At 37.1% G+C, this 25,516-nt stretch overlaps 2 protein-coding genes across 6 annotated transcripts in view; one reads left to right on the top strand and one right to left on the bottom strand.

Moving 5' to 3' along the window:
• LOC109038121 (uncharacterized) overlaps positions 1–8,232 on the bottom strand; it is a 15,442-nt gene extending 7,210 nt beyond the window's left edge. The window contains exons 1-5 of one of the 2 annotated variants that reach the window (XM_019053076.2): positions 8,000–8,232; positions 6,164–6,220; positions 5,022–5,099; positions 2,836–2,999; positions 423–654 (exon numbers count right to left, since the gene is read on the bottom strand). In XM_019053076.2, the coding sequence (XP_018908621.1) occupies positions 423–654; positions 2,836–2,999; positions 5,022–5,099; positions 6,164–6,220; positions 8,000–8,088 (620 nt within the window). In that variant the 5' untranslated portion in view covers positions 8,089–8,232. The remainder of the gene's footprint in view (positions 1–422; positions 655–2,835; positions 3,000–5,021; positions 5,100–6,163; positions 6,221–7,999) is intronic. The other variant, XM_019053077.2, reaches the window with a different exon arrangement.
• LOC109038122 (pseudouridylate synthase TRUB2, mitochondrial) lies at positions 3,549–25,516 on the top strand. Of its 4 annotated transcripts, XR_011900194.1 has the most exons (8): positions 3,549–3,840; positions 8,543–8,683; positions 9,492–9,683; positions 10,955–11,174; positions 12,256–12,392; positions 14,952–15,251; positions 21,393–21,449; positions 23,360–23,441. XR_011900194.1 is itself a non-coding variant. In XM_072302216.1 (6 exons), exons 1-5 carry the CDS (start codon positions 8,545–8,547, stop codon positions 15,215–15,217), a joined length of 954 nt encoding a protein of 317 aa, XP_072158317.1. In that variant the 5' UTR covers positions 8,378–8,544; the 3' UTR covers positions 15,218–15,251; positions 18,056–18,225. The 4 variants fall into 4 exon arrangements, 2 of the variants coding, with proteins under 2 accessions (XP_072158317.1, XP_018908623.2); XR_011900193.1 differs by lacking the exon at positions 3,549–3,840 and having other exon boundaries at positions 8,379–8,683; XM_072302216.1 differs by lacking the exons at positions 3,549–3,840; positions 21,393–21,449; positions 23,360–23,441 and adding an exon at positions 18,056–18,225 and having other exon boundaries at positions 8,378–8,683.

The raw sequence follows: 25,516 nt of genomic DNA, 5'->3' as shown, positions 1-25,516 counted from the left end.
CCTTAGAGGCTGGGAAAATATAGCTTCGAGGGCCGCTCCAGGGCCCTTGAAGCTCATATTTTTCGATCGCTGAGGGGCCCTTGCTGGCATCTTTTCAGGGGCCCCTGAGGTTACCTTTTTCCGGCCGTAGGGGCCTCAGAGAAGGTATTATGAGTTAAACCCTCAAGGATTGGAAAAAACGAGGGTTTTTCAAGGATTCACTTCATTTATTGAAGAATAAATTCAAGGATTTTTCACCTTTTCATGGATTCATTTCATTTATTGAAGAATAAATTCAGGAATTGTCGGCTCAGGGGCCCCGAGGGGGCCCCTGAGCCGACAATTCTTAGGCAGCGATCGCTGCCTAGCTGCCTTAGCCAGTCCGGCCCTGCGTAATAAATGAGATTCAAAGAAAGTTAACTGAAGTAACTGTCAGAACTCACTCTTTGGGAGGAGCTTCATAGTACTGAGGCTGCTGTTCTAGGACCTGGGATGCTAAATGCTGCTCATAATACATCGAGCGGAGTCTATCTTCCTGTTCTGCTATTCTCCTGCTCTCCGCAAGAACTAATTCCATCTCATCCTCAAAATCCAGACCGGATGAGAAAAGTCTGGATGTCGGATTTACGAATAAATCTGCACCAGTTCTTACATTCCACTGATTCACTGGTGGCGCTAGAATTTCAACAAAATATAAGAAAGAAAGAAGATTATGACACTGAATAGATAAATTATTTTGTTGTGTACGAGTTAAACTAGCTGTGGCAAGAGTCGAATTAATGGATTATTCAATCAATTATTTCGGTGTCTTCATGAAAGGCAACTGGAGAAAAGTCTTGTTTGTTCCTGAAGGCATCGAAGATTTACTTGATTATCAGCATCTAAAACTTGTACTTCTGAAGTTTCAGCTTCAACTTAAAAAATGATTTCCCCGTCATTTTTAATTCTTAAGCTGAAGCAAGTGATGTTAGCCTAATATGAACTTAAATAATTCAACTTTTTCAGATTAAAAAAAAAACTTGGCTGTAAGTTCAAAAAACACCCTGCACACCAGTGGGGGTTTACTGGCTCTCGGTGCACTTTGATGAAACTTTAATAAGTAATCATAAAGTTCAACTTTGGGTCAAAGTAAGAAATTTGGTGATTCAGTAGAGAAGGAGCGCAGATATTTAAGGAACGACCATGCCCACTAATTTCTGTCCTTGCCTGGACCTCACTCGCAGTTACCTATGAGCTCAGCTTGTACAAACTATGTACCATTTCTTTTCCTCCGCATCTGTTGATCAAGTTTCAAATTTGAGCGGTGGTTTGAGCAGCTATCTGAAAATAAAAGGTGTCGCATCACACCACAGCCTGTTAATCTCAAGCCTTTTCTGCCCTGCCATCCTTCCTGCTTTAGCTTCCCCACTCCTTCTTTAATACGTATGTTCAGTTGCGAACATCTCAGCTCTTACTATACCATATCGCCTTTTTGGCCATTCGCCTTCAGCCTAATGATGAACTTGATGATAACTCAGAGTTGCCACAGAATTTAGAAGATGAATTTCCCTGGCAGAAAGCCCTGGCAGACATGAATTTGCCCTGATTTCCTTGATGCATTTTGCTAAAATTTCCTTACAATTGTGATTGTGCCAGATGATTGAAAAAACATAATTTGAAAAAGTTTTTGGGTGAGATTTGTTGTCAAGCCCATTCTAGAAATCAAAGGGTGACTTAACAATTTTTCACTAACACTTTTATCATTTTCATTTTTTTCCCTGACTCTATAAATTTCCCTGACATTTCTCGGTATTCCCTGACTATGGCAACCCTGACACAACTTCTTAAATTTCATTAAAATGAACCAAGTGCCAGTGAGCTTCTGCCACCGAGGTGCAGGGCTCTTTACTTGAAAAAATATTTATCCTCTCAAGTGTTCAAGTTTCCTCAAAACTTCATACAGTTTCCAAAAGGATCTTGCACTTCAGCTACCTCTACTCTCTTCATGAGCAAGTAATTCAAGAATGAACAATCCCAAAACAGAAAAGAAATTGGGCTGAGCACGGACTTGGCACGAGGTCTTTTTTTAAATGAGCTTCATTACTAATTTTATATTGTTACAAGTTTGAAAAGTAGAGCCGATTCTTAGAAGTTGGCAACACCGTTTTCCCTCCATTTAAATGTATAGCCTGTGTCACACTACCAAAATACTCCATCAAAATGTCAAGGTCAAGTGCTGTGATTGGTCCAAGTCATCGAATAAGCCAATCACAACACCTGACCTTGATATTTTGATGGCTAGCTTTGACAGTGTGACACAGGCTTATGTAAAACAAGCGATTCTTGGTGAGGCAGCTCGCCTCACCTGAAATCAGAGACAAGAGACCCTCCACTAGTATCTTGGCCATTGTGGAAGCTTTTACTTTCAGGGCTTCAGCATTCTACTGTTGACTTACCTACATGGTTGATGTTTAACTACGTGTTGGCAGTTTCGTTTGGCAAACAAGCCGAAAATGACCGACGTTTGGGAAACTTGTTTGGCTCATGACGTCACCCGAAGCTCATCATCGACCATGTAGGTAGGTCAACAGCCAAAATTAGGGTGATGACCGTTGCTCCCTAATAATTGTCCATAAAGAATTGTTGAAACCCTGAAAGTAAAAGCTTCCACCTGTCGCTAGGAGGCCAGTGGAGGGTCTCTTGTCTCTGCCTGAAATCAATACTTTTTACGGCATTGAATGAAACACAAACAGTGTTGCCAACTTGCAAAATCACCACTGTTGAAAAGTAGAGAGTGCAATTAACTTACTGGAATAGCTGCTCAATGAATTGTGTAAATTTGGACGAATTATTGACTAGCATTTAGAAGTGACTTACGAGGGGCAGGAGCTGGAGCAGGTTTTGTTTGCGTACGGGCAGGATATGAGTAAGATGATGCACTGTAACTTGGAACTGGCAAGGCAGATATGTCCACTGGCGTCCGCTTAGATTTCTTAACTTCTTTCTTTGTGCATTCAACTTCAGATTTTTTGCTAGGCATGCTGAAAGAAAAAAAAATGTTGAACAACACTGCCTCAAAGTAGAGAGAAGAATAAATTGCAGCTTATGAGCTTTTTGGCTCAGCTCGAGGTCCGATTAAATTGATTTTGAAAAATTGAAAGTCCACAACAAATCAAAAACCCACATAATTAAACTTAGAGTTTGAATTTATTCTTATCACTGCCACCGGTCCATCGGAATTTCTCTGTTGCAATAAAAACAATAGATACTACATGCAATGAAAAATTCGTACAGGTAAACTTCATCCTCAGAATAAAATTCTTGATCATTAAACTGATATAAAATCAAATAAATAGTTCAGAATCCATGAAGAGAGAAATGGTATAAAATAAAGAACACTATAGCTCCTATGAAACAACAGAGTTTAGGAAGATATAAAACAGCTTGTCTTCAGATTCTCAAAAAAGTGATCTCTCCTGTATTTATCATGGCCAGGAACTGTGACCAGAGTGAACGCCTAATCTAATCTGAACTAAGTTATCATTAAGATAAGGCTTAGTTGAATGTTGAATGGATTAATTATTTCTGTTCTTCGGTAATGTAAACTGTTGCATATTTAAACTTAAAATCTTTTATATTAGTGATGTGATGGATATGCTGTTTGCTTTTTATCATCCAGTATTTATGGCCTTTATAATGGTTTTTTTTCAAAATGATATTTGGTTTCGCTGCAAAGCCTATACCTTCTGCTGGTGCTCATACCGCTTTGTTCATCATTGTAGTTCATAAAATCTTTTTTATTATGGCAGTGCTGTCTGCAAGGGTCTCAGGTTATTTAAGTGTTTCTCTACAGCTGTGCAGCATTATAATGATTTGACAAGTGTAAGTTTTCAATTATATATGTATTTGATATTTGTTTCAATCCGTTTAGAAAGATTTCATGAAATTTTTTAAAACCTCTACAATGGACTCAGCACATACATTATAAACCTTGTGGAAACAATAAAATTACAGAGACAAATTTTGAAGTTTCTTGTCAAATTCTCAGACAATATTTGATGGTGTCATCTACAGCCTCTGAAAAATCGTTGAAATTTCATGGAAAATGAAGATACACCTTTCAGCGAGATATGATTAAGCATGAAGTTTTATAAAATTTCATTTAGACTCTAAAGTTCAGACACAATTATTTTCACTCTTCATGATTGGACAAGGTGCACTAAGTATATTTTGGGAAAAAGAGAATTCATGTGTCTCAGTCTCTCTTTCTCTCTATTTGAATAAGACGGTTTGATGTAATTCAACATTTGCTTCAAGGCCACTGTTATGAATTACCTTTCATTTTACTTTCAGCCACCGCCCAAAACTTTTGTCTAAAAAAAGTTTGGACCAAATGTTGTCACTTAACACTACCATAAAATGAGAAGATAGTCCCCCTCCCTCAAAAATTGCTAGCTACAACCATTCACCTCTCTACAATATCCACTGGATTCTGATACACAAGAAGGACCAAAAAGTAACCAGAAAACCTTCCTACAGCCGCTAGCGATAAAGTTTTGACTTCTCCGTAAAAAAAAAAAAAAAAAAAAAAAAAAAAAAAAAAAAACAAATTAATGATATTGAATCAAACTGTAGTTATGATGACTGAAGTTTGCAGCTCAAGACCGTACTTTCAGGAAGAGCTGCTTAACATTTTACTTAGTGCCTTCGGGATCATAGCTGTTGAGGGGATTTTTTTATTAGTTCAGGATTCAGACTTGTCCCTCACTATTGCAAATGGATTACATTTTGCAAAAAGGAACAACTATCTCTGGCATAAAAGCACCTTTCTGCAACGGAAAACCAATGGCATATATTTTGCTTCTAAAATGAGCCAGAAATAGTGGTTCCTCACTGCAAAATGAGATTTAAATCATCTTCAGTACTTTCCCCTTCTGTCTCAATCTGAATACCCTAATACCCTGTGCCCATCAATTTGTTTGCCAATTTCAATCTTACTCTGAGTGCACTAAAAATACTAAGATTCAAAGTGTAAAAGTACTGGTACAACAAAATGTAAGTACCTGATATAGCTTTCCTCCTTGTCTTTTTTGGCTTTTAGGACCGTGTACAGTTGTTGATCGGGTCTTTTCTGTTTACTGCTAAGAAAGGAAGAGAAAATAAAATTAAAAACAATACATGAGTTAACCAAGGAATAGTTAATGAAATTTTCACAGCGATACCCTGTCTGTGTCTGTCCCTTCAGGATAACAGAGTGAAGGAGGAACAAGGCTATCTGGTGGTAGCCGGTCTGTATTGTTCTATTGTTGCAATGAAATCAGGGATCACTCATAGTGCCTCTGACTTCCAGTGCGCCTTACGGTAGAGAATTAGAAAAACACAGTCCATCTCAGTGGAGGCATGCTCTAAAATTCTGCGTTCAGTAGTATGTGCCACAGTTGTCAATGCTATCTCCCACTGCACAGAGGGAAAAAACAGCCCATCTAATACCAGAAAAATCAGCAGTGAATATAGAAGTGGATGTATAATAGGGCTTAAAACTACAACAAAAAATTTTGTTCATTTTACAAACTGCAAGCTTTTAATTAAATAAGTGCTGTCCATTGAATAATCACATATTTATAAATGATTTTTCGTGATACTTGACATCAAGAAACTACAAGAGAGGGTAGATTTTTTCAATATTTGCAAAGAGAATTTGGCCATTTAACATTCTTTTGAAGTAACTTCCATGCAGTTTGCTGTTGACACTTGCGTTGGGTCGTTGCCAATTGCCTTTGATATTTACATGGAAGAGAGAAAGCAGCATCTGAATTACTTCGTTAAGATTTAATGTAATTTAAGTAGTTATATCATCATACAGCAGAAGCATATCATTTTCGTAAGAGTTTTTAATGCTCAGTGAGCAGTGGTACCATTCTGCCATGCTAAGGAAGAACGTCATATGAACCTTCAGGCATGGTTCCTATGATAAAACGCAAATTTCCTGGTAAATCTAATTTTTCAGATAATTTAGCATGCAATTTTACCTATAGATTCTAAAAATTTAAGGGAGAAATATTAATGACTTTCCTAAAAATAAACATTGTATCGAAAGAAATTTGGCAACTCTCGAATGTTCATAAGGCATTCTTCCTTAGCACGGCGGCATTGGTTGGCACTTGCTGTGAAAAAAATGCGCAGTTATAATGAAAACTATACTTACAGATCTTTCTTTTTGAGTAAATGCCCCAGTCCAGCCAATTCCCGTTTTGTGGCACCACTAAAAAAAAGAACAGGCGACAATCACACAGGGTTATCGTTAAGCATAAATTTTGAAATATCCAGGGAAGCAAAATAATTCTTAACCTTTCCATTTACCTGAACCTCTTCATCAAAACTCCTGGTGTGTCCAAATTTCTGAAAATGATGAATTTTTTCTTCACTGATAAATGTACATGTTCACAAGAACTCCATTTCTATTTTAACTTCAAGAAAGTGGAACAGAGCATTTCTTTGTTAAAGATACTATTATTACTTCTTGAACTGAGAATTGTATGCAAATACAATTTGATGTTGTATGAGGTCGATGGGATCGTTGGGTTGCGTTTGAAAACGGGAGAACCAAACGGAATTGGACAAGTTTACTTCAACAGTGCACCTTAAGTTGAGCCCAAATCAGACAGTGCAACTGGTAATCTGACAAGAGCGGACAAAAAGTTGCATGGAAAGTTGAAAGAAAAAACTTGAAATGCTGCCATGTAATATCGTTGTTGTGCCCGACATCAGCATTTCGTTACTTTCGTCAGCTTCTTGCACACAAATGCAGTTCAAAATTTAACTGAGGTTTTGATTCCACTTGCAATGCTGATTGGATGCATGGAAAGCTGCGGGTGACATCAGGTAGGGCTGTTTTGTCAGTTGTCGGTAAGCTACCAACACAGTTCCGTTGAGAAAAAGTTACGATAAAAGCGCTCTTACCGATTGCCATCTGAGTTTTCAGAGCTGTAAGCTGTTGCCATGTGTACATCTATTATACGCGCCGCCGTGCCAGGCAATCTTGACAATCTGACACACGGGGCAACAATACATTGAGTGCGAGCTCTCAAACCTCCGATTAGGCCGGCTATTAACGATATCATCGCCACTGTTGGTACTGCTGCCAATATCGGTTTAAGACAATACCAATAGCGTTCTGGCAAGAATTCGTTTGAATACCCCTAACATTAGGTTCGTGTTTCTGTGGAACTTTAACATCCGATTATTGAGTCCTCGTTTCAGTATCACACAGTCCAGTTGTCATCCAACAAAAGCAGGAGAAAAGTTTGACCACCTGAATCGGGCTTCAGAGCCATGAGAGGAGAGACATAGTATTCAAAATTTTGATGCCTGAAGAGAGACACCAGATCTTACGAAAAACTTTGAAAGTCAAAGAAGTAGTTCGATACAAACCCTGACTTGGGTTCTCCTCTTTTGCCTGGATTAGTGCATTAAATTTCAATGCAAAAAAGCAGATGTCATTCATTCAACACACTCTTCAAGTCGACCAATTAGTTCTGCCATGAGCTCTACATCTATAGGGCTTTTTTTTTATCGCGGAACAGGGTGGATCGTAGTGGAACGCACTGGATCGGAATCCTGAGCGATCCGGACCAATCCAAAGTGTTCCAAGTGATAAAAAAATCCAAACTTGGAATTTGGTTTGATTTGTCATTGTTTCGATTGCTTGAGGACGGGAAGTTCTTCGCATTAGGTTAGGATCACATTGGATTGCGAGCTCGCCCCACCTTGGAAGAGCGATCCAGCGTTCCACCCTGATCCACTTGGAACGCTTAGATCACGGCTGAGGAATGGAATAAAAAAATACCGATGTTCATCGCGATTCATCGCGTTCCACGGCAATCCGCATAAAAAAAAGGCCCTCATAAATGAAAGAGTTACTGTGCACATTGGTGCACAGGCGTTGAAGAGGAAAAGGTTCATGCGGTCCTCCTAAACGGAGCAATACAGGAAAACACCTGGGGGATAAAGAAAAGAGAATGAAAAGAAAAATTCAACATACCTAGCTCCCGAAGAGTCATTTTTTGCACAAGCCAGCAGGCTCTGCTCGAGGGCTCTCATCAACTTATTTTGTGCCTTGCTGGTGGACATGGCTGGCTGTAATGATGCAATCTGATGGTGTAGAAAACTGAAATCGGCTGCAGCTAAAAAATGAGTTGATCCGGAATAAGATTTAAGATACTAAAAGCAGTGAAAGCACATCGCCAATCTATGATTCTAACCTAGACAAAAATCAAAACAAGGAATTCCTCCACCCCTCCCTCCCAACTTCCCTCCCCGAAGGTTTTCCTCCTGCAGGTTCAGACAGGAGGGCGATGTTGCCAGCCTCTTTTTATGTAATTACAATGCATGCGAAAGTTAGGTTAGGAGAGATGTGTGCGAAAAATCTGCAGAAAATTTCAGACATTGATCATCTCATTTCGGATTAATTTTATTAAAAATTGCAGCCTTTTTGTTTTTTAAACGTTTTGCTTTAGTTTTTATTTTGGAGTTTTGTGGTAACTTTAATATATCCTTAACCTTACGTAACTGTGTTTCATCGAAGGCATGACTAATGTTACAAGAATTATAACCAGCCAAGCACCAGTGGTGTGGAAAAACCTAAATGGATTGATTTGTGTCCACAAGCCATCTGAAAGGAGTGTGAAGTCAGTTCGAAAAATTATCGCCGAAAGGATTTGTAATGGTAATCATTTCAATCACACATAGTATTAAGCGAGAGGATTCCGCATGGTGATTCTTCAGAACACTTTTTGTCTCGGAATCGGGCCTTTAGTGAAAATTTAAGATTAGAAAATTTTGTATCATGGTCTGTAAATTTCATACTGCAGTCAGATCAGGGCAGCCAAATTTCATGAAAGAACCCCGCACAGACCTTATGGGCAAAGGCTCTCTCTAGAATCTGATGAAACTTTAATTTCAATTTCAATTTATTAATTCTTCAATTTACACAATACAATAAAAATACATAATCAACTTCCCTCATCCATGAGGTGACTCGTGTGGATGAGGCTGTTATGCCTTGGATATGTTGCTCAGCTAGTCATTCTGATCAAAAGTTCTTATGGGCCGAAAGAGATCCCATGAGCGGTTTTCGATATATTCGTTGTTGTATGTGCGTAAATTGAGGTCTGTGCAGGGTTCTTTCTCTTTAAATATTTTCGGAAACAGAAATGTGTGAAATAAGCGGTCCTTCCCCAGCGAATTTTAGGGATGAGAAGAAAAAAACTAATTTTACAGAAAATACTTGCTGTTCGTTGATTTCTATGACAACAGGAATAGCCGAGTTGTGCAACGTCCTGATTCTGAAAGAGTTAGGTATTTACCAAACGCCATTATTTCATTTTATAGGCATTGAGCTTCTGTTTCACAGCTTTGATTGGAAAATGTTGATTTTGAATTGTCACAGATGGTCCTCACTGTTTGATGTAATTAGCCACGCCACTGAGGTACCATGATTTTCTCATTTTTCTTAATGGCTTTCTTATTTGCAGAATTGAACGAACTAGAAGTCCGGCCGCCAACTACTCATGTCAGCATAGTTGGTGATACCACCAAGGAGCTAGATGTTCAAGTGAAACCAAGTTTTGCCGATCACCCTGCAGTTGTGGGCCCACGATATATACCAGAGGAACTTTACATTAGTACAGGAAATTTTCTCGGTTACCATACGTCAGGTGTCCTAGGTAAGCTGCACCAAGACTTCTCTAAGCCAGGGGTCCTGAAATTTAATCTCACAAAGCTGGAGGAAGAACATTTTTTGAGATAGCCTTAACATCGCTGCTCCCATAGGACTGCGGGCTTCACTATTTTCTTTACATAAAACAGCATGTCACACAGTTTTCTTCGCAAAAAGAAATGAACTTAGCAGTTTCCCTCTAAAAGAAATAACACATTCAACGGTTTCCTTTACAAAAAGTAGTGCTTTCATATGAATTTCAAAGAAATGATACTAAAATCAATGAAAGTAAAATGCTGAATGCCATCAGCCTTTACCTTCACGGAAAAAAAAAAAATTGCTGAAAACAGTGAGTGCAATGTTTCAACGCAGATTTTACAAAAAAAAAAATGAATTAGTTTACCATGTGGTTTAAGTAGCAAAATAAATGCTACTTTAACCACCCCCGTGGTTAAATTAGTTTACAATGTGGTTAAAGTAGTATTTTTTTGTTGGAAAATCTGCGTTGAAACATTGCACTCACTGTTTTTAGTAATTGAATTGTTGAATCAGCAATTTTTTTTTCCCGTGTTTTTTCCTTTTCAAGTGCCTTCACATTTCCTCTGCGATCAGCCAACTGAGCATTTTCTGTACCCCTGCATATGAGTAAAAAATTGTCTTTTAATTGAAAATAACCACACATACATTCAATTCTTGCCAAAAGAACAGGTTCTTGTCGTGTCAGCTAACTTGTTTTTGACCGAAAACTCCATTTTGACTGCATCAGATAACTGGAGCATCGCTTAATTGAGGCAAAACTTTACTTGAAATTTTCATGAAGAAGCATGCATTTTGGAGCTTCTTCTAGCCTCTCCATTGGTTCATTCTGCTCAGTAAGGTCAATGAACTCCGTGAAATTGGCGTTAGAAGAGACTTTTTAAAGTTTCTGAATGAAGACCACTATTTGGAAGAAAATGCAGAAAGTTTTGACAAGAGGAATCGGCTATCTGAAACGTTTTCTGATGAGTGCTTCTACAACTATCCATAGGATAGCTTATGAGGTTAAAGTTAGATTCCTCCAGGAAACTGAAATTCAGTACTTCTGACCTGAAATAAATAATTCCACATCTGAGCAAATCTTGAGGATCGAAGTTAATTATGTTGCAGATTGTACTTACAATCAGTGTATTTTACCTTTTCTCATGCAATTGAATAATATGTTAAATATTTTTGTGAAATTGAAAAATCTATATGGGTATCTAATTTTCTGTGTGAATGTGCTTTGTTTGTTTTTTCTAGTTCTAGGTCTACAAAATCTTGGCGCAAAAAAAGCTAAATTCTTACGTAACTCATCGCTACTCAGAACATATCAACTGAAAGGAAAGTTGGGAGTTGCCACTGCTAACTTTTTCATGGATGGGAAAGTTCTCTTCCGTGGCCGTTACGATTATATAACCCGAGACGCTGTGGATAAAGTGGCTGCAACGATGGAGGCTCTACATAGAAAAGTGATTTTTGAGTAAGACTGCCCTTAGATTCACCCAGATTAACCCGCCCTTCAAATTAAAAATTTTGATTATTAAAATAGATTAACAGACCAAATATCAATTAAAGTTTAACCATTTAAAAATTAATTTGAAAAAGTAAAAACACAAAAATAAATTAATTGTAAGTAGAGATGATAATCTTTTACTTTTTGTATCAGGATTCCTTAAAAATATAAACCTAGTTTTAGATAAACAAGGTTGATCATTGTGGCTTATTTACAAAAGCAAACGCTTTCTCACAAGTTAAATTCTTTGTTTTCCAAGAGAATGGATCTGTGCCAAAACCAAATTTTATCGAAGAGACAGAAAACTTATCTTTTATTACCTGAGGCCTTGTCCAGGTGGGTGCGGTTTGGGAACTTCAAGCAAACTTGATTTAGAAACTTATCATAACTCAGCTTTAACTTCTTTGTGAGACCTCATTTCGTTGGACTATTTTGCCCAAAAGGTCCACAAACTCTCTCCTCTAGTAGACAAGGCCAATGCTTGTTTGAAAGCTGTGAAAATTGATTTTTAGTGAGAATACTTTCTGTAACCTTTCGGGTCACTTTTGTATTTTTATTTGTATGCAATTATGCATGACTGTTACACAAGTCACATGCTAAATAATTACATAATACAAAAGAAAGCAGTTGTTTTAACGAATGATGTTAATAATAAGATGTGCTATTATTCAATGTCGAAAGGCTGATAATTTCCTTGTCAGAGTACGGAGCATTTTTGTTAAAAACCTGTCAAGTGGGGATAAGAAACTAGCGATATTTTCTAATTTTAACAAGTCTCTCAGACTTTCAAGAAGTGAGTTGAAGAGTTTGAAAATTTTAAGTTGAGGCATTTCGCATGAAATGAGGAGAAAATGTTAACAAATTTATGAAAAACACAGGGAAAAATTTTAGGAAATTAAAGGAATGTCAAAAACATTTTAACATAAAAGTTTTGGAAGTAATTTGATGAAAGGAAAGTTTTGTCTTTCGTGTGCTGCTATTCAAATTATTATCTTTAATTAGTTTTCATTCTTTACTAACATTTTTATGTTTTATATTATCTTTTTAGTCTATGTTCTGTGGACCCACGCAGTCAAACAGCATATGATTGGGCATCTCAAGGTCTTTTGCGCCCTTTCAAAACAAAGTCGCCTGTTATTTATGGAATTAAGTGTGTGGATTACTCTCCGCCAGAATTTACCGTTGGTAAGTTTATTTACCTCTGTTTCTTAAAAAATTCAGTTGTAAAAGCCAAAATTTAGCATTAGACCCCTAGACATCAAGCACTATAAGACTTGTTCTCTGAGATTTTGACCATTGACAATCTATGTTTAATAGTTTAAACTTATTGAACATTTTCACAGACATCCTCCAACCAAAAAATTTCTCCTCTCCGCTTCTATCAATTCAAACACTCTGCTCGTCTCTAAACAAAAGTTTGAATGGAATCAAGTATTAACAAGAGTTTTTGGCTGTCTAGAAAATCTTGAAAACCAAGGAAAGTTAGGGCATAAACTACATTTTGGGAAAGTCAAGAAGTTCATAGATAAAGTCTGTATTTCCTTTAGAAAAGTCAGGGAATTTCGGGAGCAGCACTTTTGCTCAGCAACTTCAGTTGCGGCCCGATTATTAATCTATGTCAATCTAACTAGATAAGACAGCTCCATGTCTTAACCATTTAATATATCATATTTTGATTGTCTTGTTGTATTGGAATAGATGCAATCATTAGACCTCTGCTACGCTTCAAGAGAACATACAACTTTTGAGTGCGTTTCTCCATAGTTTGAACCTTGAGAATTGGAAATTTTGTCCAAAGTCGACCAAAAGATAACGTAATTAACAAGGAAAAAATCAATGTAGGTAGAAGATTTGTTCAAAGGTAAAGAAATTTTGAAGTTTTGGAGTCAGAGAATTAGAAAATGAGGAAATTGGAGAGACCTTGTACAATTAATTTTGACTTGCCTTCGTGCTGAATTTTTCTTAGCATGTTAGCAAGCACAGTAAATCAGGAAAATGGAAAATTTGGTAGGAAAATATAATATTCATGAGGCCTAACTTAATTAAATCACCACACTTATAATTAATTTTCCATAACTAGTTTCACTTTATCAGTTATTAGTTTTCCCTGGTAGGGTGAGCTTATGGCCAATGGCAAAAGGGTCACTAGAAGAGGCATAAATTTAAAGCATCAAGCATCATGTTTTCTCTTCAAAACTTCATGAGGAAAACGAGTCATACAACATGGAAGTCCAAAAATACACTCCTAAACAAGATACAAGTGGTCAAATAAAAATTTTGACATCTAAATAAGCTGACCTCCATTTGGAATTCATTTTGTAGTTAGGAACTACAATTTCTAACTCATTTGTAAAAGCACTTATCTACATATGGAGCCGTATCTAAAACACTTTTTATATCTTATTCAAGAGTTGATTTTCGAACTTCCCTTTGTGTGAACCATTTTCTTCATAAGATTTTGAGGAAAAAACAAGTTTTCCTCTAGTTCAGACCTTATTTAGTGGCTCATTCGACAGTAACCTTTAAATCTGAGTATCTTATTTATATGTTGATCTTGGACATTTTCAACCCGTCTATTATGTTTGAAGTGGAATCAAGATAAGAAATTTAATCATTTATTATTCTTATCCTAGTCTGTCTGGTGGTTTACCTTTAAGGCTGAAGTCGATGATATCCTTGATCTCAAACAGCATCGCCTTTAGTTGCAAACATTTATGTACTGAAAAAATACTAATGGAGAGCGGAATCAAAAAGTGAATAGAATAGCATTACTGCCGTGCAACGCACAAACGCTGTAAACGCCATTTAAATTTTTTTGGAAACAATGTATCATAGCAGAAAAACTTGTGTACCTTGAGACAACGTTTTTACAGAATTGTTTTGCAAGTACTATGAAGAACCTAACTTGAAACTTTGAGGTGGACAAGTAGAACAGTTTTTATTTTATAAAGTGTTCAGTTCCAAAAAACGCAGGGAAGTCTTGACGGATTTACGATGTTCTTGCTGATTTTTAGCTAGACTTGATTTTTAGCTTGGCAGATTACGGCAATTGGAAACTAAGAAAAGAGAAAATATTCGTGGCTGTCCTCAAGGCCACTTTATTATATGGTTAATGATCAGACTTATCTGGAATCAGTCTAACTACATCAGATGTTCCCTAATTTTCCATGATATACCATTTTTTAAACAAAAAACTAAACAACAGGGGAACTTGAAATTTTTTGAGAACACTCCTCACGATTGAAAGTAAATTCACAGAAAGTCTCAAAAGGTTGAATAGTTTAGTTCTCTGATAAAAAAAAAATGAAACATGAGAGAAAATTAGTGAATGTAAAATTTAGTTCCGCTGGCTTGGGTTTTATTCGTCTGAACATGACTCCGCAAAAACAACTAAGCACTCACATCAGCAAAGTTTGAGGTGGCTCTGGAAGGAATCATATTAAAACTTTTAAGCTTTTTAAATAATTGAAAAAAGTACGCTTTCTAACAAGAAGATTAAACGTTTAATTGAAACCAAAAGAAGGTTCTGTGCCTTATGTTTCATTCCCACAATGAAATATTTTTATGTAGACTTTATTTTAGTTTCAAAGATGAAGTAGTCTAAATTTAATGGGGGCTAGGGGAACCTGTTGGCAAAATTTTCCAAAAATAATCCCATTGATCAAAACAAGAACAGGCTCAAACATAAGAATTTTAAGCCTATTTAATGGTAAAAATTGGTGAATTCCATCTCTTTGTTTGCAGAAGTTCAGTGCACCAATGAAACAGAAGAATTCCTAATCGAACTCATCAGTAAGCTTGCCGCAAAATTACGAACAGCTGCAGCATGTGTACAGATCAAGTGCATCAGATTCTCTCATTTTGATATAGATGACGCTTTACTGAAGAAACATTGGAGTTTACAGCACTTCCTGGACTCAGTTTTAGATGGTGATACAAAGTACCAAAAAATTAGAGATACTATATCTCCTACGCTAGTCAATTTTCAATCAGAAGAAACATCCACGTAAGCTGACTATTCAAATGGAAAAGAAAGAAGCGAAGGTAATAATATACTTGCTTTTCTTAAATCCTTTTTAGTATTACGTAATCTGTGTTTTCCAGGGTTGCCTAGTTTTATGTTATGTTGGTATGTTATGTTGGTATGTCATGTTATGTTGGTATGTTATGTCATGTTTTGTTATGTTATGTTATGTTATGTTATGTTATGTTATGTCATGTTATGTTATGTTTTGTAGGTAATGTTTTAGTTAGAATTTTGTTGGTCTTACTCTCTAAACTTGATTCGTCTTACTAATTCGTCTTACCTAATACCCTGAGCTAATTTTCAGCTGAGTCGGATAGTATTAATCTATGATGGTAGATCGACATTTTTATGGTCAACTAGGTCAAAAAAAAAAGTTTTTTGTAGCATTGAATTCATTGAACTGGTTGATGATAAAATAAAAGTAAGGTAATGGTCAAACTTAGCAGGAAAAATTATATGAAATTTGCCCCATTAGTAACCTGGAAAAAATGGTCACCCTTCCATTCAGATGCAAAATGATCAGATGAGTTCACTTAGTGTAGTCTCTCTGAAAAATCAAATTTTCCCCAGGGAAATCTATTTCATGGAACAATTTTTGAGTTTGTAAGAAATCCTGGTGTCCAGAAAAGAAAAGAAAAGGAAATTAACTGTTAAGTAATAAGTCTTATTTCATTACACAAGTCTGCATTTAAAAAAAAAGATCAACATGTGATAACTGTTTCAATGTATGTATTTTTATGCTGAGCCTTGAAACCGTTTTCCTGTAATTTCATCAGGATTTTCCTGAAAAATTAAATTTTCTAACTCAATGTCCTACAGGACTGCTATTGCCAACAAGACTGAAATTTTTAAGAACAAAAAAAAAGAAAGGGGAGAGAGGAGATAGAACGAGAAGCCCAAAAAATAGATCTGTCAGTAGCTGCCGATTCTGCTCGTGTGCCTCAGCTGGAGACCGGACCAAACAATTAGTCCGACACTCTAAATTCCTTCTAACCTGCTGCTTGTGCAATGGCTGACTCATTGAAAGAAGCATTTCAGATCTTTGACTTAAAATGTCTTGTTTTCCAAATTCTAACTGGCCGGGGACAAGAGCGGGCTGGTCCAAGGGGCTAGAGGGCGATTGCGATTGCCCCCCTTTTTGATAAAATGGCTTTGGAGGGGCTGTGTTGGGCAGGTTTCAGAATCCTATTCAGTACTTTTTCAGAAGTTTTGCAGAGTTTCTGTGGGCTTCTTTTAAACCTTTTCTACTCTTTTTTATCAAGAATTGCCCCCAAATCTCTTGTCGACATGGTTGGTTAGACCCCTTGGAAATTTGGAGCCGGTTCTCCCCTGCCTGGGTATGACTGATCAAATGAGACCCCTTCGCGGACTAGGCAGATGGCTTCAGAGGGCCCTCAAGGAACTTAGAGGATGGTTTTCGGGAGCCCTTAAGGATCTCAAGGGAACTCAAGGTTCAAAATCCAAAAAGTAACCCAAAAAAAGAGCAACAGCCTTGGGCCCTCCAGCAAATGATGAGGCAAAAGCGGCCAAAAAGAATAGAAGCGAGGGAACCCTATTGTTAAAAAAAGGTCTACGTAAACCCTAAAATAAAATAAAAAAGCGACCAAGGGCCCCAGGCTCCTGAGCTCGTCTGTATAAGAGGGTATGCAATGGTGCTAGCAGTCATGCTACCGATCATAAAAAAACTGAAAAATGAGTTTTAAAAAAAATCACCAAAATTAGTCTATTTTTTTGGCGCTTAGACCATGTGGATTGCATTCAGCAAAAAGGAACAGCGCGATTAAAGTGTTTTCAAAATCAGGCAACTTCTTTTTTACTTTTAAAAATACTCAATATATGAACAGTATTAAAATTTACACAATTATTTTCCTTTGAAATCAACAATTTCTTGGAGGGAAGCAAAAATTATTTGCTATTCTGGGAGATTTTTTGGATAATTATGAAGAAGCAACATTTTTACAACAATTCAATTGTGGTGGTTCCTTTTTGCTAAATGCGATCCATGTATCCATGTGTGTGGTAATCAATATTGTTTGGAAGAAGCCGCAGGTAAAGAGTATGCAAAAGGTTCCTGACTTTTCCTTTTGTAATTGCCTTTCCTTGTCTGTAAATCTCTCATTTTTCCACTGTTTTTAAAAACACGAATTCTTTCTCCCAAGTCTGTTTTCCACTTTAGAGACCTTCATTTCATAGCCCGCTTGTTGCATAAACGGAAAAAATTAAATCACTGATTTAAAAATTCAAATGCTAAAAAAAGTGACTGCAATGTTTCAATGTAAATTTTACAACAAAAAAGTGCTACTTTAACCACCCCTATGGTTAAATTAGCTCACAATAGTGGTTAAGGTAGCATTTTTTTATTGTAAAATCTACGTTGAAACGATGCAGTCACTTTTTTTAGCAATTGAATTGTTAAATCAGCAATTTAAGTTTTTCTGTGAAGCACCTCTCTTGGTGCCAGGACTCCTCACTCAGTCTTTTTGCCTAAGGGACTAATCACCCTCACGTTTTCATCCAAGACTTTTTAACCCACAGATACTTATTCAACCACAACCCTTTTAACCCACGTAATTTTTTATTTACAAGCATCTTCATCAAATGAGTATGACTTTTTAAGATGTTAATGAAAGTTTCATTCAATAATATGATTGAAATTGGCTCAAAAAGAAATGCAAGATCAGCATGGTTTCAAGAATTTCAACATCTCTTGTCCTTCTTCCTTGCCGTTCCTCTATCGTCTTTTTTTGTAAGATTAATAAGCCTCACATAAGTTCCTCAAACGTTCATTGTTATTCTTGTATTTTTTTTTTTTTTCTTCTAGATCCAGAGGTCTTCAAACACACTCACCACACCACTTTATTCAGGGATAAGCCCTAGCGGAAAGTGAAAAATGTGTGGTAGTGTTGGCCAACAATTATGTTAAGAATTTTAGAATTTAAACTTTTGGTTGGTTTAACTCCCTAAAAAATATAAAATCTCTCTTTAATTGCATCAGCTGTTCCTTCCAATAGCATCATGAAATAGTATATATAGCAGCGCTCTTCACCTGTGACTTCCATAGGTAGTGTAAACTGCATGTAGGAGAAAACTTTCTCTGTGTGAAAACTCTCTTATATAAAAACGTATGGGGGTCGAAATGCTGTGTGTGAAAAGTTCTAGATGAATTATATTGAGAGTGATGAGTCTGTGGAGAAGCAGTCCCAGAATCCCTCTCTTACAGTATTTCAAAAGTTAATTTGTGGCCTTTTAGCTACTTCCCAAGTGGACTGCGTTAAGCAGAAAGGAACCAAGCCACATCAGCTATTGCCAAATTTAATTGGGCAATTTAATTTTTTACATGAAAACGGTTGTGCGGATTTTCGTGCAAATTTCAGTGAAAATTCTCCATGGTGCTAAGCAAATTCCTTAAAATTTTCAAGGAAATCCGAACAAACGTTCTCTCGTAAAAAATTTTACTGCCCAGTTAAACTTGGCAATAGCTGATGTGGCTTGGTTCCTTTCTGATAAATTCGGTCCAAGTAGCACAGTGCAACGAAAATATTGAAATTAAATTGCAATATTTTTACATCATTAGTCGATTAATGCCGATTTTAAACAATCAACAAAATGAGCTCCATGTGTCAGAGAAATTAGGCAATGTGCAATGCAATGAAAAATTGCTACTTATTTATTTAAATTTGATTGCAATAAGTTTCAATAAACGGGGCCCCTTCAAATAGGAGGTAGGCAACATACACAACACTCAGTTGAATTGCAATATTTTTACTATATACAGGGTGAGCGAAAAGTCCCCGACCCCCCCTCTAACTTTTGAACGAATTGAGCTAGGGAAATGAAACTTTGGGAATGTTCCTATCTCAAAGGGGACCATCTTTTAAGGGGGTCAAAATTTTGGTCCCCCCCTCAGGGGGGGACAGGGGCCCCCCAACTTTTTTTTTCAAATAGCAAACCCTATCTTGTGATACCTCATTCGAAAGAACATAAAAAACTAAGAATTTTGGCGCAAACCGCAGATCAATATCTTAATTTTTGACCGAGTTATGATAAGTCAAAGGTCAAATTTGACCTATTTTCAAAAAATTTTAACTCCGGTTCAAATTATCGTAAAGAAAAAAATAAAACGGGAAAATTTACCAAATCGTGTTCGCTTTTACGTAAAAATTTCAAAAATCACTTCGATTTAATTTTAAGGGGGGCTCGGACCCCCAAATACGTCAATTCAAAGGTCATTCAATTTTCCCGCGAAATAAGCCAATTTCCTCTGGATTTGCCTCCACAATATCTCAGTAAGGTCAAAATCAGTTCAACATTACGTTGGCAAGTCCCCAAATTTCGGGAAAAGTTAAAAAAACGAAATTTAAACGGTCAAATTTAATCACCTTAAATTTCGTTTTTTTAACTTTTCCCGAAATTTGGGGACTTGCCAACGTAATGTTGAACTGATTTTGACCTTACTGAGATATTGTGGAGGCAAATCCAGAGGAAATTGGCTTATTTCGCGGGAAAATTGAATGACCTTTGAATTGACGTATTTGGGGGTCCGAGCCCCCCCTTAAAATTAAATCGAAGTGATTTTTGAAATTTTTACGTAAAAGCGAACACGATTTGGTAAATTTTCCCGTTTTATTTTTTTCTTTACGATAATTTGAACCGGAGTTAAAATTTTTTGAAAATAGGTCAAATTTGACCTTTGACTTATCATAACTCGGTCAAAAATTAAGATATTGATCTGCGGTTTGCGCCAAAATTCTTAGTTTTTTATGTTCTTTCGAATGAGGTATCACAAGATAGGGTTTGCTATTTGAAAAAAAAAAGTTGGGGGGCCCCTGTCCCCCCCTGAGGGGGGGACCAAAATTTTGACCCCCTTAAAAGATGGTCCCCTTTGAGATAGGAACATTCCCAAAGTTTCATTTCCCTAGCTCAATTCGTTCAAAAGTTAGAGGGGGGGTCGGGGACTTTTCGCTCACCCTGTATGTAATTGCTGCTTATTGCAATCTGTGTTACTTGGGGTCTCGGGCCATTTTTGTTCCAACTGTCCGTTTTGCTCTATTCAGGGTTGCCAGTCAGGGAATACCGGAAAATGTCGGGGAATTTCAAAAAGTCAGGGAAAACCTGGAAATGTCCGGGAAAAATTGTAAATTTACCTTTATTGGTTGTTTAGAATCTATTTGACGATTAGAACAACAAATTTTTTCTAGAAAACTATTTCAAATGATGCCTTTTTTGCCAAATTGCGTGTTTCATTTGTCGGGGAATTTTACTTAAATGTGTCAGGAAATCAGGGAAATGTCAGGCAATTTCATTTTCTACCCTGTCTATTTCCTTGTGAATGTCTCGCTTGGAAAAGGGTTTTTTTCCCCTTTCTTCCCGCTTTTCCTATTTTTTAATACTATGTAAGATTTTAGACTATCTTGTCGTAAAGTGTTATGGGTTTCGACGAATCTGAGGCGTCCATTTCTTCGCGTCACGCGACTTCACGCCCCTGATGCTTCGCAAGCACAGAGGATTGTTGCCGTTATACAATTTTTCGCGATTCTACGGCATCAACATCGGGGGGGGGGGGGGGGGGTAGTCTCTCGAAGGCCCTTATCTCTTTTGCTCAAAATTTCGTACACGGAGAAAAATGTCTTTTTTCGTTCTCACGCGTCGTCGTTGCGTCGGGCGTCCCAGCTCCAAAAATGCAGCTTAAACCATTTCAAGGTCGCGCCCTATTGATAAAGTTATCATCCGTATGGATCAACAGACGATATCAAATCGACGGTTATTATTTTTGATGCTCATCTTTCTACACCTATCTATACCGTCACCGAAGAATGTTATCAGCGACTTTTCGGTCTGAGAGCTGGACTCGTGGAATTTCGGGCGGCTCTGCAACCCGCCGCACTGTGGCGAATTTACGATTCGCCGTGGACTCAAAATCGAGGCCATGGATGTTAAAGTTCTAACGATTTTAATGCCGATGAATCTATCCCAGACACGGTCAGGTCTAATAGTTTTTGGTCATGTCGAAATAGCCTCAAATAGTACCTTTTTAATTGACTTTTCACGGCCTTTTCTCGGTCGCTGAAGCTCCTCTTTCCTGTCCACTGTGTGGGGAGGAATTTGTCCACCGTAGATTCAACTGATTGTGATATGTACATTGCTGTTTTATTTTTCAGTGCAAGAGAATCAGCCGTAGCAACAGCCCTCTTCAGTAATTCTCTACACCACCAAAGGTACGATTTATTCCTCTTTTATGCTCTCTTTTTCGTCCGTGGTATCCAATTAATTTACCTATTTAGGAAAGATGATTTATTGTGTTTTTTACACTCTCAGAATTTAAAGAATGATTTTTTCTTTAACTACACTTTCATAACTTATTTCCTCTAGTTGAGTTACATGTCGCAGAAACAATGGGTCGTATCGACGGTGTCGGCAATCACTTAACTCGGTTTGCAATGTTCGGTGGGCATGAAGGCAAAGTGGCCCAGACGTCTGGCCACATTTTTGTCTAGGTATTAACGAAAAGGGCTTATTTACAGAAAGTTCTATTGCAAAATAATTTCAATAAGTTGCAATGTTTCTCTGCATTGCAAATTGCCTACCTTTCTAACACATGATTCTCATTTTATTGATCGTTTAAAATTGGCATTTGTTGAGCAAATGATGTAAAAATATTCCAATTTCATCGCAGCTTTACCTATTTCAATATTTCCGCTGCACTGTGCTGCTTGGGTTGTACATTTAACACAATACTAAATACCCTCTTACATTCGTTTTGAAGAGAATATCATCTCGATAGTGAAACTGCAAAACTACATTTCTCAGTTTGCAAGGCTGCATATTTTTTGTCTTTTTTATTTTTCTTAAACATGGTTGTTCATTGTTATTGCCCAAAATTTAAGTGTGGATGCAAATACTGTCAGGTAATATTTTGTTTTGAAAGAATAGGAATGGAATTGTTGGAAAACTGTAATCAAGATACATGCTTAGTTGTTTCACTATTGATTGCTTAAAGTATGCCACCAGCCTCAGAAGCATGAGTAGTTAAAGTTAGTTAGACATTTTATTAAAAATTGGCATTTATATGGACCAAGTTTCACAGAATGCACCAAGTCACATCAAGTTCGAATGGAGAAAAATAGGTCTGAAGCTTTATTCTCCCATTAGTATCATTGTTAAGGACAAAATATAATGATTATTTTCAAATTTAATTATTTTTCTCTTAACTTATTGACAGGAGAAAATATACGATTTGTTGAATTAGAAACTACTCCCATCTCATTTTTTCCAAAATGCGATTTGGTTCGTTTCTGTGGAAATTGATCCAAATGTCTTATTATTGAGTCTAGGTCTAAAACTCAACAGAAACAAATTAAAAAAGAATCAAACAAATTAATAAATCTACCATAAAAATTAGAAACCTCATGAAAATCACATATTGAGAGAAACTTTACCAACAAAGAAATAGAAAATGTTACAGAGTAACTTTCCTAATAACGTTACTATCGAAACTAATAGCTTACTAATATAGTAAGCTACCAAATACTAATAGTTACTAGTAAAAGCTACTAGTAAAAATACTAATAGAAACTAATAAACTAACTATAAAACTACCAGGAAAGAGAATGCTTAACAAGAAAAAGTGTATGTAGGAATGCATAATAAGACACGGAATATATGTTTTTAATAATGGTGACAGATTTACCTTATTTTAAAAAAATTTCATCTATTACCTAGAAAAATTTTCATCTGCAAGCGAATAGAATAAGAGTAAAGACTTTTTTGCTGACAGAGTGTAGATAAAACACAGTTATAGTAGTTATCATCCACATCCTCCTCGTTCTACAAGTGGGCAACAGGACTGGGGTGATGAAAGGATGTATGCAGTATGTTTAGTGGTGTATAAGGCCAGTCTGCTCCCCTCCCAGGTAATAAAAGACACTTGTAAATACTTTTACGGAATGCATCTCCACACATTCTAATGAGTTGGAGTAAATATAAGGGTGTCTGTTTGAAATCACTCTAATACATTTTTTTCTTTTTGACATGATGAGTTTGATAGACTCTTGTTACAGAACCAATTTTTGAAATTATTTTCCTCTGAACATATCTAATCTGTTTTTTTCTTCTTATTTCTTTCCAGAGATGGACTCAACGCTTGAGTCCACGGAACCCATGCAAATGAAATGCAAAGAAACAGAGGCTCAGGAAGCTAATGCAGTGAAAATCTCTCCCTTTCAAGTTCGGTCTTCTTCGTTTTGTTTCTCTACTCCTTTTCAGCATCCATCTGTAATTTCCAGTGATTTTCAAGCAAGTCGTGAGGTAACTGATTCAAATCGTCCTTCCCGAAATCTTTTTTTCAAGGAGACTTCAACCGTACTATCCGATTTTGGAACTGATGGTGGCTCTGCATCATCTATTTGTACAGCTGTAGACTCTGCAGCCAATGAGTTTAAGCCTTCAAGAACACAGTTAGGAATATCGAGTAATGTTAATATTACCAATCACAACAGAGTTAATGATACAACTGATTTGAGTCGAATTTTTACTTTCAACGAAAATGGCGGAATAATGCATTTGTCATCTCCCCCTCTAGCGTGCATTGATAGAATGTTGAATAACTTTCGATATGACCCAGATCGACCGCATTACTCAGGTTATGTTAGCACTTCTGAAAAAAATTGTCTCACAAGTCAAACTTCAATTACAGGAGGAGCATGTGGAGATCCAAGCTCCCTTTCTTATCAAAATATCGATAAATTGAATTTATGTAAAGCCAAGAATGGCTCCTCAAAAGAGCCAATGCAAGCCTGTGATCATGTCACTAGTGTAGAAAATTCCCTCAGAGTGAATGATTTCGTCGTGGCAAGCACGAGTGACTGCACCCAATCAAGTGTTTGTTCCCCTTTACCCGCTCTATCTGCTTCACAAGGTGCAAGTACGCCAACTTTCCATGTCAAAAGACCGGCCAAGTCCCAAGGTCCCATCTGTAGGAAACGTAGACATTCAAGAAGGGTAAACATTCCCCCAGGCAAAGCCTCAACACCCAAGATCATCACAAGTTTTATGGATGAATTAAAATCTGATGAGACTATGTGTCTTGCTGAATTATTTTTAAAATGTGAAAGTCCTTTACCCCCTCCATCTACATCTCACCAAGTCCAAAGACCGGCCAAACTTCAAAGCTTTTTGAGTAGAATTCCACGATTGAAGAGGAATAGGCACTATCCAGTAGAGTTTAAGAGAATTTCTCCAGGCCAAGCCTCTTCTCAGGAGAGAGATTGGAGGAGCAAAGGTGCTTGTGTAAGCAGTCGTCCAGGCAAGACGATACATCCACAAGGAAGTCAAAGCGTTTTATCTGCTCCATCTACATCACAAGGTACAGGCATTCTTTCTCGTAGGAGCAAAGGTGCTTGTGTAAGCAGTCGTCCAGGCAAGACCGCACATCAACAAGGAAGTCGAAGCCTTTTATCTGCTCCATCTACATCACAAGGTGCAGGCAAACCCACAATTCCAGCCAAAAGATGGGCCAAGCCGCAAAACCCTGTCCACAAAAAACGTAGAAGTTCGATTAGGGTTGCACTCAAAGGCAAATCTGAAATTCCTGTTCAGAGGAAATATGCGAATTCAGGAAGGATGAGCACCCGTCAAAACAGAGCCTCAGCACCAGAGGCATCGAACGGTGCAGGCAAATCCACAAGCCAGGCCAAAAGATCGGCCAAGCTTCACTATCCAGTAGGAGTAGGCTCTATCCAATAGTTTAAGAGAATTTATCCAGGCTAAGCCTCATCTCAGCAGAAAGATGGATATTCTTACCCCGGTTCTCCTGTTCAAGGTGCAGGTAAATCAATAAGCCAGCCCGAAAGATCGGCCAAGCTTCAAAGCTCCTTGAATAAGAATTCACAAAGGACGAGCAATTATCCACCTAAGACCTCGTCTCAGAAGGAAGACGGCAGTTCTTGCTCAGAAGGTACAAGCAAGTCAATGAGCCAGGCCTAAAGACTGGCCAAGCCCAGAATTCCTCGAGGTAGGAGCAAAGGTCCTCGGTAAGCAGTTGTCCCTGGGCTAACCCAGGTTTAAAATTAAAAATAGTTAAAATTAATTACCATGCATTTTATTTTATTTTCAAATTTATGTTGTTTCCTTTCCATTTTCAGTTTTTCTTATTTTTTATCTTTTACTTTCTTCGGTAATTATTTATGAAATTATTAAAAAATGTAGGGGTCCTTTGCGAATGAAAATCTAAATGTATAATTATAAATTTTTTCTTTTTTGTTTTATTTACAGCTTTGGCTTTCTT

Source organism: Bemisia tabaci, chromosome 7 (assembly GCF_918797505.1).
Source record: "Bemisia tabaci chromosome 7, PGI_BMITA_v3".
In the NCBI taxonomy this organism is placed as follows: Eukaryota; Metazoa; Arthropoda; class Insecta; order Hemiptera; family Aleyrodidae; genus Bemisia; species Bemisia tabaci.
Note: the sequence above shows the minus strand (reverse complement) of the source record. Positions and strands in the feature narration are given on the sequence as shown.